Source organism: Salmo trutta, chromosome 21 (assembly GCF_901001165.1).
Source record: "Salmo trutta chromosome 21, fSalTru1.1, whole genome shotgun sequence".
NCBI lineage: Eukaryota > Metazoa > Chordata > Actinopteri > Salmoniformes > Salmonidae > Salmo > Salmo trutta.
In genome coordinates, this window is record NC_042977.1 from 20,756,866 (window position 1) to 20,776,914 (window position 20,049).

General features: G+C 43.2%; 1 protein-coding gene across 13 annotated transcripts in view; it reads left to right on the top strand.

Moving 5' to 3' along the window:
- LOC115156908 (disco-interacting protein 2 homolog C) overlaps nt 1–20,049 on the top strand; it is a 245,037-nt gene that overhangs the window by 183,185 nt on the left and 41,803 nt on the right. For all 13 annotated transcript variants that reach the window (XM_029704723.1, XM_029704710.1, XM_029704712.1 and 10 more), the window contains 8 exons: nt 3,583–3,674; nt 6,708–6,818; nt 11,049–11,172; nt 12,143–12,252; nt 14,397–14,499; nt 14,964–15,028; nt 16,410–16,503; nt 16,752–16,871. In XM_029704723.1, coding sequence (XP_029560583.1) covers nt 3,583–3,674; nt 6,708–6,818; nt 11,049–11,172; nt 12,143–12,252; nt 14,397–14,499; nt 14,964–15,028; nt 16,410–16,503; nt 16,752–16,871 — 819 coding nt within the window. The remainder of the gene's footprint in view (nt 1–3,582; nt 3,675–6,707; nt 6,819–11,048; nt 11,173–12,142; nt 12,253–14,396; nt 14,500–14,963; nt 15,029–16,409; nt 16,504–16,751; nt 16,872–20,049) is intronic.

A 20,049-nucleotide genomic window follows, 5' to 3' on the forward strand; every position in this document is an offset into this window, starting at 1 on the left:
GTCTTGCCATAGATTTTGAAGCAGATTTAAGTCAAAACTGTAACTCGGCCACTAAGGAATATTCACGGCCTTCTTGGTAAGAAACTCCAGTGTAGATTTGGCCTTGTCTTTTAGGTTATTGTCCTGCTGAAAGGTGAATTAATCTCCCAGTGTCTGGTGGAAAGCAGACTAAAGCAGGTTTTCCTCTAGGATTTTGCCTCTGCTTAGCTCCATCCCGTTTCTTTTTATCCTGAAAAACGATTATAACCATGTCCATAACATGATGCAGCCACCACTATCCTTGAAAATATGGAGAGTGGTACTCGGTGTAATGTATTGGATTTGCCCCAAAAATAACACTTTGTGTTCAGGACCAAAAGTTAATTGCTTTGCCACATTTTTTACAGTTTTGCTTTAATGCCTTGTTGCAAACAGGATGTATGTTTTGGAATATTTGTATTCTGTACAGGCTTCCTGCTTTTCACTCTGTCAATTAGGTTAGTATTGTGGAGTAACTACAATGTTGTTGCTCCGTCCTCAGTTTTCTCCTATCACAGCCATTTAACTCGTTTGACTTGTTAAGCATTTTTACTCCTGAACGTATGTAGGCTTGCCATAACAAAGGGGTTGAATACTTATTGAAGGCCATTTCAGCTTTTGATGTTTTATTAATTTGTAAAAATTAAAAAAAAAACATAATTCCATTTTGACGTGAGGTATTGTGTGTAGGTTAGTGACCAAAAAAATCTAAATTTTAATCGATTTTATATTCAGTCTAACAAAACAAAATGAGAAATTCAAGGTTGATGAATACTTTCTGAAGGCACTGTACATGCACTTATGTCAAAAAGAGGTTGTCTTGTTCTTCCTGCTTCTGCATTCATCCCACTCATCAGCAACAGACCATTGATATTTCAGTATGGTACATTTCAGAAAATGTTATATTGCATAAAAATACTGTTGACAAGTAGGCTATGGTGTAATGGAATGTTTTGCCTTGTAGGTTTTGTGGTTTTTGACACTTATGTATGTGTCATAACCAGCCATTAAATAAAGTATTGTATGTCACAACAGGTCTAAATATGTGTCTTGACAGTGTTAGGACCATGTTATGACAACTTAAGTCAGTTGTTGACATATTATGACATGGTTGTGACCATGTTATGTGTCAAGTAAAGTGTTACCCCTAATGTATCATAACATTACAAATAACAGATCAGAATTACTAGATTGCCCCATATACAGTAAATTCAGTCAATAAAGCAAGTGCCATTTAAGATGCATTTTTTTAAAACCGTAATATCAACTGGTTATATTAGATCGAGGAACACCATCTTCAATAAGGCAGTAACCTCAGCAGGGGTGCTTGCTTGTAGAAGCTGATGGCTGTGGAATGGCATAACCTTGTGTTAATTTAGCAGACAAGATGCTCTTATTTCCCGAGCCTTTATCACAGTCGACACACCTATTTTATAGTAAAAAAAGAAGAAGTAATAGAACAGAATATTTTTGTAAATTAAAAAAAAGTTGCCCATGTGAAATGATGTTCATCTGCCTGGAGCAGCTGTTCTCAGTGATCATTTCAAATGGGGCTCAATTTGCCAAGTTGAAATAATTTTTTCAGGGTTACAAACCAAAATGTTTTATTTTACAAATATATACACAGATGTTTAATTTATTCTGCCTGTTCTTTGGAATTTTCTAAATGGTTGAACAATTCCACGTTGAAAGCTGCATGGTGAATTACGGCCACGACATCAGTTTGGTGAGTCGGCCTAGGCTTAATGATTCTGATGAAAATACGCTCTTTGTCTTTAGCCAATTGATGTTTTTGCATATTTTCAGTGGGGAACATGTATGTGTGCGGGGGTTATAGCCTAGGCTAACCAATTCTAAATGGCACTAGCCGTTTGCAAAGTAGCTTAAGCGGAAAATAGACGCCATTATCTCAAAACTGCAGCATGTTGGAACGTATATATTTCCTACTTCAATCAACTTGTCCATTTTGAATTTGTGATAAAACTGTTGTCATTTGGCAAGAAATCTAGCTTATGTACCCAATGAGTTAGATCTGTTTTGATGAGCATTTATTTCGGTAGGCCTAATGGGAGCTTGTGTGTACAGTCGGAACGTGAATGAGACACTAAGGGGAAAGGGAATTTAGGGAGAAGAACGTTGTGATGCTTGGCTTGGTTTATTTTTGTTGTGCCCCGCAAATGCACATGTACAAATGGAACACTAGAGTCGAAGCAAATGAACGTTGTTTTCAAGACAATTTCACTTGCTCGTTTGGGCAGCCACAAAGCACATTCCACCAAATAGTTTTACATTTTTGAAAAAATGTGATCTCTGGTTAGAGATCGCGCTTTGGCGTCCGTTCCAGTACTCTATTCATTTCCACTTCCCAGGCTGCCAGTTCTGATGTCACCTAGTCCCCATGTCACCACTGAGTCAGTCAGCCCTCAAAGGAAAGCCAGAGTGTCTCAAATGGCACCCCATACCCTATATAGTGTACTGCTTTTGACCAGGACCAACAGGGCTGTGGGGGAAAATTTGCGCACTATAAAGGGAATAGGGTGCCGTTCGACGCAAACAGACGGAAACCGTCGCACGGACACTGTCACCATGCAAGCTCAGAAACCTCCAAGGAACACCCTCGGCTTACTTTTCCTCTCAGCATCGGGAGAATAGTTACAGTAACCAGGCAGATGAGAGCTGGGTGGTAATCATTAGCAAGCAAATGGAAGAAAACAGACTGAAACAGGGAGAACCATCTGAACTTATCCAATAAGAAACGCTTGTTTTCCATTACACAACGGTTTAAAACATTTTGCTACGGTGCGCTGTAATGACTACAACACCGGCAAGTTGTTTGCTTTCTCATTAATACTAGTACAAATGCTTTTTTGGCGTTTCTTCCCCCCACTTGAAGCTCAATCCCCCTGGGGTCCCTCCGCCCCTCTGCTCATTCCCCTGGGTCCCTCCGCTCCCTCCCTCCCTCCACCCCCTCCCTCTGATCCCTCCCTCCCGCCCTAATTCATTAATTCTGATGGAAATCAAGACTCGTTTGGAGTACAGAACAACACATCATTACAGGAGATTGATCATGCATAATATCTGCATCTGCCATCAGTCACCTAACACAACACTCACAGCAATACTGAATGGAGCATTCTACCTTTTCAACTAAACACCTATCCCAGAAACATTTCAGTTGCCTGAAGACTAAAGAACTTTCCTCAGTTGTGAGGAATGTTAAATATTTGGCTCAAATTTAAGTTTATTTCATCATCCAAAAAGGGAGGTTCAAGTTACCTTCATATCCTGGAATATGCTAAAATATTATTACCCACTAACCAGATTCCTAAAATGAGATAAAATAAGAGATTGTATTGCCAATTTATTGTACTTTTCAAACATGACCTACTCAAGCAGCCTACATGTTATTATTTCCCATGCTGCTCTTTGATGTGCTCTCTGTTTCTTCTTCCTCCTGAGGTGGTTTGGAGTGAGTCTATTACAAACATGCTGCCATCTTTGTCCTGGATCCTTAGCCTCTGAAACAGATCGATAACCGGTGTTTATTTTGATTGGTCCCTGTAGGAAAACTCTGGACACGGAGTATTAAGGTGGCCTATAACGTCCTCCACAAGCTGGGGAGCAAGCAGGAACCCATGCTCAGACCTGGAGACCGGGTGAGTGAATGGGGGGGGTCGAGGTGGGGTGAGATGGATGGAGGGGTGAATGGGGAGGTATGGATGAAGGGTGAGGGAGAGGGTGAAGAGGCCTGTGTGTGAGCTGTGTCTACATTCAGAGAGAAGGGCTTACAGAGCATCAAGCAGCATCATGTCCACCCCAGTGTCCAAGATAAGCACCAGCCACCAGGCTTAATCTCCTGTGTTCAGGCTCAGGACACTGCCTGGTGTGTATTACTGCAGTCCTTCTGGGATTTGGTACTTCTCTGGCTACTTATGTTACCCAACATGAATGTTATTCCACGTGACGTACAGTATCTGAGTTACTGTATGCTCTCCCTTTAGATCTTCTGTGCTGCTGCTGCTGTCTGTGCTGCTGTCTGTGCTGCTGTCTGTGCTGCTGTCTGTGCTGCTGTCTGTGCTGCTGCCTGTGCTGCTGTCGCTGTTGTCTGTGCTGCTGCTGTCTGTACTACTGCTGCAATCCTTTCTTCTCCAATGAAAGTGATTTACCACTTATGGTATCCATTTACACAACATGTCACCAGCTTTGAATCACAAGTAAGGATTGTAATGAAGAACCATACTGTCCCACTCTTTTTTTTCTTCCCCCTGCTATTTGATATACCGGTACTTATGCATTACTAAAAGGCAACCGTTACCTATTGGCCGTGTCCCAAAATGGCACCCTGTTCCCTGCATAGTGCACGAAGTGGTGCACCATATAGGGAATAGGGTGCCATTTGGGATGCCACCATTGACTCAAGTCTCCTCAGCATCCATCCTATTTTGAGGATGTTGCTTTGTTTCTTTCATCTAAGTTTGTCCCCCTTCGTTTGCTGGGTAGGAAACTGAGTCAATGTTTGCATCCCAAGTGGCACCCCATTTCCTTTAAAGTGCCCTACTGTAGACCAGAGCCCTATGGCCGTATGCTCAAAAGAAGTGCACCATAAAAGGAATAGGATTCCATTTGGGACGCAAGCAAGCTGGTGTTATGAGTGTGTTTCCTCGTTAACTAGAGAGGAATGGTTAATTACTGTACAGAAAGTTTATTCTCCCACCCCCTCCCTGTAAATTATAAAGTAGCATTGATTATACTTTTCATAAAAATAGTTTATTGAAGCGCATAAGTCCCACTAGAGCTGCTTGGAGGTTTAGCAGAATGGGATGAGTCACAGCCGACAACACAAATGGAAGAAAAACTGCATTTTGCAGGGTGACATTGAAAAGGTCTGCAAAAAAGATTTAACAGCACCCACAAATGATTTACTCTCCTTTTGCACATAAGGCCATAGGGCTCCGGTCAAAAGGAGTGCTCTATATAGGGAATATGGTTTAGGCATTTGAGACTCAGATAAGGTAATGCTGTGTTCCATCCAGACAGGTGCACTCTGTTTCACCCCCAGATGCTGTCTAATCAGAGCTACAGTATATTATGGCTCTCTGTCCAACATGGGAGCCATTAACAGCACTTAGTGTTAAGTTTACTGTTATCTCTCTCTCTCTCTCTCTCTCACACACACACACACACACACACACACACACACACACACACACACACACACACACACACACACACACACACACACACACACACACACACACACACTGTTATCACCCCTGCTCCCAGGCCGGAATGCAACCTGGTGCACATCTGATCCAACATGCACTAGCACCAGATAAGCGTTCCAATGACTCCACCATTGAAGTTAAAGCACCAAGTACACACTATCCACTGTCTCCAGACAGAACATCTATTGAATAGGTTATTTGTATATGACACCTAGGGTATTTGTTTATTTATTTTTAGTCAACCCTTATTTTACCAGGCAGGTCAATTAAGAACAAATTGTTATTTAGAATGATGGCCTGACTTCTTGGATCTAGGAAGTTGCCCTTTTTTGTGTTGAGAAGCATTGTGATTCTGTGATGGGATCTATCCATAAGTGAGCTGCTCTGTTCTGCTCTCCTCCTGTGTTGGGGCCTGCTGGAGAGGAGAGAGCTGCATTAGGCAGATGAACATGTCTAGGGGAGATGGCATTAGCTTTTATCAGAGAGGGAGAGAATTTCTTCTCACTTTTGTTTGTTTATTTCACTTGCTTTGGCAATGTAAACATATGTTTCCCATGCCAGTAAAGCCCCTTTGAATTTGAGAGGGCAAGAGCCCAGATGCTCAGTGAGAATTCACAATCCCACTGTTCTGATAAGGCTGCTTGCCTGCCTCGCTGCTGAAGCTCAATCAGCCCCTTTGTAGACAAAGCCAGTGTCCCAAATGGCACCCTATTCCCTTTATAGTGCACTACTTTTGACCAGAGCCCTATGTAGGATATATGGTGCCATTTGGGACGGAATCTAATTTTGTTGCTCCGGTGTTGAGGAGAAAAGAGGCCCCCCTGTGTGAACACGTTTTAGACATTGCTGATCATCTGTCACTGGGTGGAAACCTCCCTCAACAGACTGACTGACTCCGGGCTCATGGGATGATGATGTTAGCAGCATGCTTTCATGTCTTACTTGGCACGTAGTCATATTTTAGGAGATTTTGAGTTTGGGCTGTATTTGGGGGCTTGTTGTTTTGACAACACTGACCTAAGACTTAGTCATGCTCTCCTCAGTTTACAATAAGCGATAAGATTTCAGACATATAGATTTTCTGCGGCAACTTAACCAATGGAGGCACATTTTTAGATCTTAGATTATCAGAGCATATCAAGTGTTTCCACTTTCTATTCAAATCTTTCTTTCAAGTTGGAAAACTTACTGTTTTGTTGTTTTCATATCTTAGGATGTCATATTTTGGAGATCGTCTGTATTTGGGGCTGTCCGACGTCAAAACACTGGCCTAAACCATTATCTGTTCAATTATCAGAGCTTATGGGTTATTTTCCACTTTTTCCACAAATCAGAATACGTTTACAGGATATCTATTGGTAATCAACCATTTGTATAAGGGTGGGTTAGTGGCTGATTGCCCATTTACTATTATATAATTACCATTTCACTCTGTCTAACCTTATGTGATTTATCTGTCCACAGGTGGCTCTGGTCTTTCCCAACAACGATCCGGCTGCCTTCATGGTTGCCTTTTATGGCTGCCTCCTGGCGGAAGTTGTCCCTGTGCCAATCGAAGTGCCACTGACGAGAAAAGTAAGGACACACACACACACACACACACACACACACACACACACACACACACACACACACACACACACACACACACACACACACACACACACGGGTGTACGTGTGTGTCCTCCTGGGTCATTGAGGCCAGCAGCATGAAAGGAAAGACAGGTGGAGTTCCCCTTTTTTAGTACAAAATGGCTCCCTATGATGTAGTGCACTTCTTTCTACCAGGGCCCATGCAGCTTTGGTGAAAAGTAGTGCACTATATAGAGAATAGGGTGGCATTTGGGACTCGGGAATAACAGGAGGAAAAGTGAATGAGAGGTGAGGCAATGTTAGCATTTGGGCCAAAGAGGTCGGGCAGTCATAGGACTCATTCTCTTCATAAGTGTTGACAGTAGGCTGTCAACTGTCATGTCGTCACATAGAGAAAAGAGCAGAGGTACTGTAGCCTTGTAAACTTGGCCCTTTGCAGTCAGTGCTATGTGTGTAGCTACACTATATACACAAAAGTATGTGGACACCCCTTCAAATTTGTGCATTCGGCTATTTCAGCCACACTCGTTGCCGACAGTTGTTTAATATCGAGCACACAGCCATGCAATCTCCATAGACAAACATTGGCAGTAGAATGGCCTTCCTGAAGAGCTCCGTGATTTTCAACATGGCACCGTCATAGGATGCCACCTTTCCAACAAGTCAGTTCGTCAAATTTCTGCCCTACTATATCTTCCCCGGTCAACTAAGTGCTGTTATTGTGAAGTTGAAACGTCTAGGATCAACAACGGCTCAGCCGCGAAGTGGTACACCACACAAGCTCACAGAACGGGACCGCCGTGTGCTGAAGCTCAGCGCGTAAAAATCACCTGTCCTTGGTTGCAACACTCACTACCGAGTTCCAAACTGCCTCTGGAAGCAACGTTAGCACAAGACAATGCCCCGTGCACAAAGCGAGGTCCATACAGAGCTGGTTTGTCGAGATTGGTGTGGAAGAACTTGACTGGCCTGCACAGAGCCCTGACCTCAACCCCATCGAACACCATTGGGGTTGATATGAGGACCTTCAAAAGGTGGGTGGCAGGCCGGCAGTTGCCGATCCATGTTCTAAGGAGATCAGTCCGGTCCTTTTGTCTGAAGTCAGTAGAGTTGGTCATCAAAAAGAAAGTAGGACCATAGCACTCTTCATATAATTAATTAAAATGCCTTTATTTGTATGGCGTGTTCATTGGAAACAAAGTCCTTTTCTAAACAGCTTTTCCCAATCAACCCTAATTTGAAGAGGGAGTGGTTACAGAATTCATTGGACAACACCTAGTAAGCAGTACTTTACACATTGAAGTGAAATACTGTAGATATGTTATAAAAAATGAATCTCAAGGCTAGAAGCATCAGAACCCCTAGAAAGGTAGTTCTAACCTTGAATATGACTGGGCAAAGTGCTATGAATAGGAGAGCCATCTGTTTTTATAGTTCCCTAGATCACAGCAAACCACAACAGTCTAAACCTAGCTGAGGGCAACAGAGCAATAGTAGAGTTGGTGGTCAGTGGACAATAGCTGTTGCCTAGCGGTGTGTAGAACGAGGAGACTAGGGGGATTGATTTGCCAGTGAACAGGTCTGTCTTGTAAAAGAGGTTTTCTTCTCATTCAGATAAAATATGTAAAATAAGCTTACATCAAAATACAAGAGTGGAGGCACCTGGATGTAGGGGTATGTTCTTCTCTTATGAGGCTGCTCACGTCCTAGTGTGACTCAGCCTGCCTCGGTTGCTTTCACCAGATCTGGCTCTGTAGTTCAGCCAGAAGATCAAAGCTTTTAATCGTGGCCATAGAGAGGTCTGGGGGAGGTGGAGGACATTCAGAGAGAGAGCAGTCAGTGGCCTGTTGATGTGTGCTACGCTACAGTGCAAGAGCACGGAGTTTGTCCCAAATGGCACCGTTTTCTCTCTAGTGCACTACTTTTGACCAGGGCCCATGGGGCCAGTCAGACAGAGGAACATGCCTCCTCAGGCAGTGAGGCAGGAGCTGAAGTCCAGGGGAAAGGGATTTGGAAGCGTTTGGTTCTCTCTCTGGAGGACGCGCGTTCCAAATGGTCACCCTATTCCCTATGTAGTGCATTACTTTTGACCAGGGCCCATAGGAATCGGGTGCGTTTTGGATGCATACAGATTTTTATTCATAAATGAGGATTATGACTAGGACTAAAGATATGTAACCGCTGTGTTCTCAGAGGGAGTAACTTGGCTTATTAACACTTTTGTGACTAAAGTCCTGTCCAGGGGGTGTACTTGTATGTCAAAGCTGCCTCACGCTACAGAAACAGGGACAGGCTCGAGCCCTATGGGCCATTCTGGCTCGGAAAGGCTTACTTTCCTTGCTTACAGTTGTCATGGTGTAATATCTCTGGGGAGTGCCGTAGAGAAACCAGACAGCCATTATGGCTCTTCAGCATCTGGATCCAATTGGCATTATTAAACAAGACTTTGTAGTTTCACTCTCTGTGGGGGAACCTCGCTAATATTGTACTCATATACTGTAGTCATCACACTCAAGCTGGGACCATTCAGCTGTTCCTCAAACCATTTTATTATGTTATGCTACAATAACGGAAAATGTGGCAAGCAATTCATTTCGCCGATTTACAGGAACATTTGTAATGGGAGCGTGGGTTGAACATTGACGGTCTCATTCTTCTTGATATTACAGTATGTAGGGAACGGAGAAAGCCGAGATCTGATATTGGTGACATATTAGCTTGTAGCTCCAACGGGTCGGCCTGGACCGTCAGGTTTGTGAGGAGACCTCTTCAAAATGAGTTCAGACGACTGACGTAAAGCTTGCCGTCATCATTCGATGGTGGTTTAGTTTATAGCTCAAACGTTTCTGGTTTTACAGACGATTTCGTGGTGATTTTCTTGTCGGTATCATCTCGTGTAGAAAAAGACCATTAAGCCTCCCGAGTTCATTCCCGGGTTATGTCCCATAGGGCGGTGCACAATTGTCCCAGCGTCGTCCGGGTTAGGGGAGGGTTTTGCTGGTGGGGCTTTACTTGGCTCATCGCGCTCTAGCGACTCCTTGTGGTGGGCCGGGTGCCTGCAGGCTGACCCCGGTTGCCAGTTGAACGGTGTTTCCTCTGACACACTGGTGTGGCTGGCTTCTGGGTGGGCAGGTGTTGAGGAGTGTGATTTGGCGGGTCATGTTTCGGCGGACTCATGACTCCACCTTCGCCTCTCCCGAGCCTGTTGGGGAGTTGCAGCGATGAGACAAGATCGAAAAAGGGGGTAAAATATTTTTTTTTTTTTTTTTTAATGTTTAAATACTGCTATTACAAGCCCTATGTTATGGAATAGGCGCAAGCTTTATATAGATAGAAATTGAGCTGCAGCCAGGACAAGAAACGGTATGTCTCTAGCATAAACACGAGGAACTATTCAAAATGACATCACCGTGTGTCGCTAGGGAATGTTTTCCCCCCCTACCACCGCTCACACCTCTCTGCCTTTTCCCCATCTTGCTTACTCACACATCCCTCTGCTTTCTGACTGTCTCTTTCTATCTCCTTGTCTGTCTCTCTTCATCCCAGCTCAATTAACTATTTCGCTGAGTCAGGTTCAGCTGTTGCAGCCAGTCCAGAAGAAAGGCAGGCAGAAAGAAAGAAAGAAAGAAAGAGGCAGGAAGAAAGAGAGGCAGGCAGGCAGGCAGGAAGAAGGAAAAAGAGAGGCAGAAAGAAAGAGAAAGAAAGAAAGATGCAGAACGAGAGGCAGGGCTGTGAGCCCAGTTTATCAGAGAGACAGAGAGAGGCTGAGACAGAGTGGCTGTATACTGTAGGAATAGGAAACCCCCTAGCTGCAGAACAGGCTGTGATGTCAGAGCTGCAGGGCCTGCTTCTATTAGCGTTGCTATCTACTCCATATGAGTCTGTGTGGGTTTATTCCTCCACCCACACAATGTCTGAGAGCGAGACAGAGAGAGCAGGCTACACATGACCATGCAGTATGTGAACAGTGGGATGATATCACTGTTTTTCTAACCTAAATATACACTCTTGATAGTCGTAAAACACCAGAGCAAAGACTGGGGGTTTCACAGTATACCTTATGTTTGTACAGTACTATATTTTGTATTATGATCATTAATGGATTTATGAATACACTGAACATAAACACATGCTCCATGTACAATATGAAAAAGCAATGCTTCCTCTTCTGTCTCTCTCTCGTGCTTTCTCTCTCCTCTCTACCCTCTCCAGGATGCAGGGAGCCAGCAGATAGGCTTTCTGCTGGGGAGCTGTGGGGTAACGGTTGCCTTGACAAGCGACGCCTGCCATAAAGGCCTTCCTAAGAGTCCCACGGGGGAAATTCCACAGTTCAAAGGTAAGTGACCGTGTCAATGTGTGTAGCACATCACAGCATGATGTGGCCCTGTCAAATGCTGTCATACATGAGATGGCCTGATGGTTTTCATGAGATGCTACAACCATGGTAGCATATGGTTGTCTGTTCACCATCACAGCCCCATTGACTTCAATGGGGATACCGAATTCTAGGAATGATATTTCTATGGTTACAGCAGAATGAGGTTCTGTAGTACCAGCATGGATTGAAATTAAACACTGATATCGAACCGGTTTTGAGTTTCACCCGGGCTCCAGTGATTTTTATTGCTCTCCTCAAGAAACAAATGGAGAGACTTATTGGAGTGGAAGGACAGGCAGGCAGGCAGGCAGCAGAGTAATGGGATTGAATAGGAGGGGAGGTTTGCTGTAGTAGACAGAAGATCCTGCATATAGAATGGCCCACTGCGTGGAGAGCAGTCAGACAGGGAGAGAGATGGATGAGGAGAGAGAAAAAGAGAGGGGGGGAACAGAGAAAGGAATATAGGGTAGTGAGATGAGAAGGAAGGCTAGAGGGAGCAGAGAGAGCGAGACCGAGAGGGCTGTGTGATTTAATGCCTTGTGCCTGCTCTTCAGTAATGGCTGTATAAATAGCAACATGACGCCAGAAAGTGGATTTAAAGCTATTCTTTTAGCATAGATTGAGAACCTGAGTCAGGGCTGAGTAGAGGTCTGGCTGTGGAAACCCCATAGTACCGGGGCCAGACTCAGCCTGCATCCCAAATGGCATCCTATGGGCCCTGGTCGAAGGTAGTGCCCCCTGTAAGGGAATAGGGTGTCATTTGGAACGCAGACCCAGCCTCATTAGGGATGAGTGGTCATTGATCGCATCAGGGTAATCACATCACGTTAAATGGCAGATTCTGACAGGCTCTCTAATGCCTCGACTTCCTTTACGGTGGTCTTTAGTTTTCTCTTGAATTATTCTGTCTCTCTCTCTCTCCATCCAGGCTGGCCAAAGCTGCTGTGGTTTGTGACTGAATCCAAGCACTTATCCAAACCCCCCAGAGACTGGTTCCCACATATCAAGGATGCGAATAACGAGACGGCCTATATCGAGGTGACCCACAGCTTTATGTCTTTGAGTGCTTGTGCCTTGTGCAATAATGTAAATGTATTTCAAGATGTTCCGAACTTGTGCCAGGTCATGTCAGGAGACTTTATAGTTCAAGTTCACCGCCACAATAATATTTGTATTTTGTGCCTTTTACTCCCATTGATTTAGACTGCGTATTCTTCTGGGTCTGTTAAATAAGTGTCGCACTCCTGACAGTCAGAGAAGGATTGGATAGACTGCAGTCTCCATTGATTTGATGAATCATTCATGATGAAGACAGCAGGTGTTGCTGTTATTACTTTAACTACAGCTACAGTAGATCTCTCAATGTCCTACAGATCCTATTCCACATCCGTTCCTGCCACGCTATGCTGTGTGCACAGCTCTCATAGGGAAATCAAGACCAAGTGCAAATGGCACTTGTTTGGTGTGATCATTTCAGGCCTTCTAATTGCAGATCAATATGCTTCATGGGGTTTGATTACAAGTGTCTTTCTGGGGATTGGATATTCCGTTGCTGCTTCTGTATGAGAGACCAAATGTGTTTCCCAAATGACACCCTATTCCCTATGTAGTGCAGTATTTTTGACCAGGTTCCTGGTCACAAGTAGTGTACTATAAATGGAATAGGGTGCTATTTGGGATGTGACCCAAGACCAGTCAATCCAGTAATCTAATGTGATTTGTCTTAATTTCCTTTTTTTTATGCAGCGAGGAGTAATTCATCCGGAGGCGTAGATATTCTATGCTCATTGTGAAGTGATTGAAAAGATCATAATGAAATAAGAGGGAAGAAAATGATTGGAAATGTCGTCAGGTCAGACGGCAGAGAGAGGTTGTGTCCCAAATGACACCCTATTCCCTACGTAGTGCACTACTTTTGACCAGGTGCCGTGTGGAACAGGTCCATTTTGTTTGTTCCAGTGGAGACGGAATCCAAAATGGCGGTAGTGAATAGTGACCTTTTTGTGCTTTTGGCTCATGCATGGTACTTTCCTACTCAGTCCGCACATTTTTCTAGTACGCTCTTCATTCAGCAATGGCTTAGAAGAAATCGCCTTGTCACATCTACAAAGGAAAATATCTCCAGAAATATTTTGCTCTAGTCCTAATCTTTTAGACAAATGGTTGTTTTCGTAGTCGTGCATCGCTAGCTAGACATATGACTGAGCAGATATCTGGACGTGCTATGCATCACTCCTCTCAACGTAATACTACCTCAGATAGTCTGTAAGATATGTAGAGCATGATAGATTCTGTTTTAATGACTTAGCCTAATGACTGACTAACTTTTCATATTTCTGTTCCATCTCCCTGTCTCTTAGTGCAGATAAAAATCTATGGTGTAATCCATCTAAATGTTGAGCGCTGTTCTCCCCATTTTAGTTTGGTCGAGATCAAGTATACGATGAATAATGAATGTCTGATTCATTCCTGAGTTTTGGCCTGCGTTCCAAATGGCACCCTATTCCATCTATAGTGCACTACTTTTGACCAAGGCCCATCAGCCCTCAGACAGATATGAGAACGGCCTCGGTGCTCAGTCAGGGGATGATACAGACTGTAGTCTGTATAGTGTTTATGTTGTGTTGTCCCATTGATCCAGGCTAGCGCTCTGGTCGTTCATCAGACTGACTGGAGAAGACTGGCCGAGACAGCATCAAGGCTTTATTAGAGGAAAGATTGTCATTGCCCTTCCTAGATCTACTACTATGTGTGTCTACTATAGGACTGGGATAGGTCTGGTGTGAAAGATGGGATGTTACCTCACCGTTGTTATAGACAGAATGAGTTTCTCAGCATAAAAATAGCACTTACTGTACACCTGGAGGTGTGTTTTATAGTAGTGAAAACAAATAAGGACATCATATGCCAAGTAGCATTATGGATATTGTCAATACTAGTGACTGATAATGAATCAGATATTTAACAGTAGCGTGTCTTTGTCAGCTTACAAGCAGTGTTTGAAATGGACAATGGGTTGTCTGTACAGTAAGAAGCAGGTACCTAACATGATTGTACAGTAGGTGGATATGATGGGCTGTGTTGATGTGTTGCTGATTTGTGATTGTGACAGTAATGTGATACACAACATCCTGACTCCTCTCTCTCTCTCTCTCGTTCTCTCTCTTTCCTCGTCACTACAGTATAAGACGTGTAAAGATGGCAGTGTGCTGGGAGTGACGGTGATGAGGATAGCGCTGCTGACTCACTGTCAGGCCCTCACCCAATCCTGTGGCTACACAGAAGGTGGGTCTATGCACCCCTTTCCTATAAGACATTCTACAGAAGTCATAATACTTAGGCTCTCGAAGTATCCTTTTTTCAATTCGCCATCCTACAGGAGACATGCATTAGAGAATATTTCATTACAATTGGCTTCTCTTTCTCCTTTTACCTCTCCCTCTTTCGCTTGTCTGGGCATTGTGCATTTCACAGTCATTGTTCTAAACCCTGTATCTCACAGTAATCTTGTATTGTGTACATCTAATCTAATGTGTCATGTTTCATGGTTACTGTTTGATGCCACTGTTGGATTAAACTCTCTTGTTCTCTGTTGTCTCTCTCTCCGTCTCTCTCTCTCTCTCTCTCTCTCTCTCGCTCGCTGTCTCTTTCTCTGTCTCTCGCTCGCTGTCTCTCTCTCTCTTTCTCTCTCTCGCTGTCTCTCTCTCTCGCTGTCTCTCTCTTTCTCTCTCTCCCTGTCTCTCCTGCAGCTGAGACCATAGTGAATGTATTAGACTTTAAGAAGGACGTGGGTCTGTGGCATGGCATTCTCACTGTGAGGACCAACCAGCTGGGCTTTCAATGGGGTTCACACACACACACACACACACACACACACGTCTTCCCGGGGCTTAGAGGACTCGTTAAAGATCATTATATTCTCACTATGTTTTCTCTGAACACTGTCTTGAAATGGGAATTATATTATCAGAGAGGCTTTTTACCACAGTTGCTAAATTAGTTCTCCCAAATCCAATTAAAAGGAATAGTGAATATATTCTAATGTGTAGCCACAGGGAGTTTTGTCTCCATTGTGTTAGTCCAATACTAAGGTTGAGCCCCAGATGGGACTCTATTTCCTATAGAGTGCCCTACTTTTGACGAGGGTCCATCGGGCTCTGGTCAAAAGTTATGTACTACAAAGGGAATAGGGTGCCATTTAAGACGCATACAGTAATTCATCAGTGTTTTAACCAACCAGATCTCAGATCAGTTTTCTCATTAGCCTAGAAAAAGCCTGATCATTACCGGTCTTGATTGAGTCTAAAAGCCCGCACAGACTACGATTTTAGCCGTCTTATGCCATGATTTTGCCGTCCGGGACAGAAATGTCCACGCCATGGGCAAATTCTTCAGTCGTAAACGATTGTCGGAGGTCTTGGCTCGTTCAGTGTGACAGGGTCTAGGTCTGCCGATGAAATGCCACTACGAGCGGTCGTAGGCTCAAGTTCTGGCAGTGTCAGAAATGTTGAGCCTTCATCTTGTCGTGTGGCTGGTGTTACGAGCCGATCCCGGTGACTGACCAATAGGAACACAGCCGGCACCGAGTATGCACACGATAACATGATTATTGCGAATAGGCAGATTACTGTAATAGTTATATTTAAAAGTTTACATGCTTCTGCAAGAAGAACGACTTCCCTAATAATCTTGTTTACATGACACATCTGAAATCAGGCAAGCTGATGGGATTTTGATAAATGCAGAAAATCACCGCTCAAAATGTGAACGTTCTACCACAGCGTCCATGTTATTTTTGGGAAGCAGAGTTTGGACATATTAAGTTTATGTGAACTATTTCTAAGATGCATAGTTTTTTTTTAACATAAACGTAGAAGGAGTGATGCGCTGCTGGTGCTGGCAACTGCGCAGGTCAAATACACAGCTGACGTAGCCTACAGTACGTCGGCTGACGTAGCCTCGCAAGCCAATCGCAGAATGTTATGACAGAACTGAATCAAATCGTACAATCCGTTCAGGCTGATGACAAGATTTGAATTTGGTAACACCGCACAGTGTGACATGTAATAATCATAGATGGAATTGAAAGTACAGTGCGGGAAGGCTTTCAGTCTTAACATTTTAACGGTGGTTCTGATTTGAGTCTTGACTTGCATATCATCACGGCTCTGAGTAATGTGTGTCTCCTGTTGCAGAGTGTGATGAACATGATGCATGTTATCAGTATACCCTACTCACTGATGAAGGTCAACCCACTGTCCTGGATCCAGAAAGTGTGCCAATACAAAGGTCTGGATTCACCACCTCTCTATTCACTTGACTTCTGTTAATAACTGCATGTCTATTTGACATCGGATGCTGTATACCTTTTAGTCGATTATGTATGCTTCATTTATTTGTACAATACGTATGATTTGATATACAGTTCAAACTGTGTTGTGACTGTTGGCATTTTGACTTCACAGATTTGAATATTTTGTCTGTGATCCCCATGTGAGCTGTCCCTAATCCTTGCTCTGGTCTGATCCCTCCCCCAGCGAAGGTGGCGTGTGTGAAGTCCCGAGACATGCACTGGGCCTTGGTGGCACACAGGGACCAGAGGGACATCAACCTGAGCTCCCTACGCATGCTGGTGGTGGCTGATGGCGCCAACCCCTGTAAGACCACACTACCGTAGTACTGTATCACTTCTCTCTATCAATTCAAATGGCTTTATTGGCATGGGAAACGTATGTTTACCTAATAGATATGGGAGTTGATCAAGATTGGATTTGTATTCTAATTCTTTGTGGGTCTGTGTAATCTGAGGAAAATGTCTCTAATATGGTCATACGTTTGGCAGGAGGTTAGGAAGTGCAGCTCGGTTTTCACCTCATTTTGTGGGCAGTGGGCACACAGCCTGTCCTCTTGAGAGCCAGGTCTGCCTATGGCGGCCTCTCTCGATAGCAAGGACAGTCTACATAGTCATAGCTTTTCTTGATTTTGGGTCACGGTGGTCCGGTATTCTGCTACTGTGTATTCTCTGTTTAGGACCAAATAACTTTCCAGTTTGCTCAGTTTTGTTGATTCTTTCCAATGTGTCAAGTAATTATCTTTTTGTTTTCTCATGATTTGGTTGGGTCTAATTGTGTTGCTGTCCGGGGGCTCTGTGGGGTCTGTTTGTGTTTGTGAACGGAATCCCAGTACCAACTGACTGAGGTGACTCTTCTCCAGGTTCATCTCTCTGTAGGTGAGGGCTTTGTTATGGAAGGTTTGAGAATCACTTCCTTTTAGGTGGTTGTAGAATTTAATTGCTATTTCTGGATTTTTATAATTAGTGGGAATTGTCCTTATTCTACTCGACATGCCTTATTTGGTGTTGTATGTTGTATACAGAGGATGTTTTTGCAGAATTCTGCATGCAGTCTCTCAATTTGGTGTTTGTCACATTTAGTGAATTCTTGGTTGGTGAGCGGACCCCAGACCTCCCAACCATAAAGGGAAATGGGTTCTATAACTGATTCAAGTATTTTGACAGATCCTAATTGGGATGTCAAATTTGATGTTCCTTTTGATGGCGTAGAAGTCCCTTCTTGCCTTGTCTGTCAGATCGTTCACATCTTTGTGGAAGTTACCTGTGGCGCTAATGTTTAGGCTGAGGTAGGTATAGTTTTTTTGTGTGCTCTAGGGCAACAGTGTGGAATTTGTATTTGTGGCCCTGGCAACTGGACCTTTTTTGGAATAATTGGTCTTACTGAGATGAACTGTCTGGGCCCAAGTCTGACAGAATCTCTGCAAAATATCTAGGTGCTGCTCTATGCCCTCCTTGGTTGGAGACAGAAGCACCAGATCCTATGGAAACAGTAAACATTTCACTTCAAAGTCAATTAGGTTGAGGCCGGGTGCTTCAGGCTTTTCTAGAGTCATCGACAATTCGTTGATATAAATGTTGAAGAGGGTGGGGCTCAAGCTGCATCCCTGTCTCACCCCCCGGCCCTGAGGAAAGAAATAATTTTTTTTTGCCGATTTTATAATGTATGTTTTCCACCAACACTGCTTTCCATCAATTTGTATAGCAGACCCTCGTGCCAAATTGAGTCAAGCTTTTTTTAAATCAACAAAGCATGAGAAGACTTTGCTTTTGTTTTGTTTGTCAATAAGTGTTCAAGGTGAATACATAGTCTGTCGAACGGTCATTTGGTAAAAAGCCAATTTGACATTTGCTCAGGACATGAAGAAATGTAGAAGTCTGCTGTTAATGATAATGCAGAGGTTGCTGTTGACGCATATCCCACTGTAGTTATTGGGGTCAAATTTGTCTCCACTTTTGTGGATTAGGGTGATCAGTCCTTGGTTCTAAGTATTGGGGAAGATGCCAGAGCTGAAGATGATGATAGAGTTTATATCCAATTGGAATTTGTGGTGTGTATATTTTGTTTAATTTAGGATACCATCAACACAACAGGCTTTTTTTTGGGTTGAAGGGTTTGTATTTTGTCTTGTAGTTCATTCAATATAATTGGATAATCCAGTGGGTTCTGGTATTCTTTAATAGCTGACTCTGACATTTGTAATGAATCATCTGTTTTTTTCTGTTCTTTGTTATAGGACCAAACAGATCAGAGAAGTGGGTTATCCATACATCTCCATTTTGAATAGATGGCTCTTCATGTTGTTTGTTTAGTGTGTTCCTATTTTCCCAGAAGTGGTTAGATTCTATGGGTTTTTCAGTTATGTTGAGCTGATTTCTGATGTGCTGTTTTTTCTTTTTATGTAGTGTATTTCTATATTGTTTTAGTATTTCACCATAGTGAAGGTATAGGCTCAGGTTTTCTGGGTCTCTGTGTTTTTGGTTGGATTGGTTCCTCAATTTCTTTCTTAGGTTTTCTTTGTCGTTGTTGTAAAAAAAAGAAATAAGGTTTTCATTCCACTGATCCAACCAGCAAAATAAATGTCTGAACCGGTTCAAAACCCCCAAAAAGTAAGTTTAAATCGTTCCTTTCTGTTCTTTTTTTTAACCTTTTACTCAACAGTTTTTTACATTTTAGCTCATTAACTAACTTCACCAGTCAGTGCGGATAGAGCAGGCAAGCTAGTTGTTTACATGCGTGATGGACAGACAAGTGTAGCCTATGGCGCAAGATGAATGCATTATCTAAATTAGGTCCACAGAATTATACATAGAAGGAGCGGCTTCTATAGAGGAACTTTGAATGTCCTTTGAGCTGTTGTAACTTTTCAAGGGATATGTTCTGTGTTGGACTGTGATGTTATGCCTTTCATAGACTCCTGGTATGTCTGCACCCTAACACAAGGCAATTGTGTTCCGTAACTGTTGCTTGTATAAAATAACTATTGTGTAAACAATATGATTGTATTATCACCTCCCACTATATAATGGACATGTAACTATTCACTCTTGGAGTTTTTCCCTGTGAAATCAGAGGTAGATCTCCCTTGCAGCTGCTTGTATTACATATGTTTCTATCATACAATTAAATAGTCTCTGCCTTAATCTTTGGATAAAATTTTCCACAACATTCTCAATCAAGCTTGTAACGTCAGTACTGTAGCCTATTCTTCTGAGGGGGGAAGGGCAGGTAGCCTAAACACACACATGCACAGTCAAAGATTTTCTGCTTGCAGGCAAACACTGGAATAAGTTTCTGAGTGACAGAGTAAGGACTTTGTATAGGCGTTTTGTTGTGGGACTAGAAAAAAATGCCTGGAACATAAAATAACATTATTAACCGGTTCCCATGCTTCTAAAAGAACGGTTCTGTTCCGGAACAGTATGGATCACTTTCGTTCTAGGTTCCGTTTCTGTTCCTTGAAAATGTTTGCACCTTCACTATT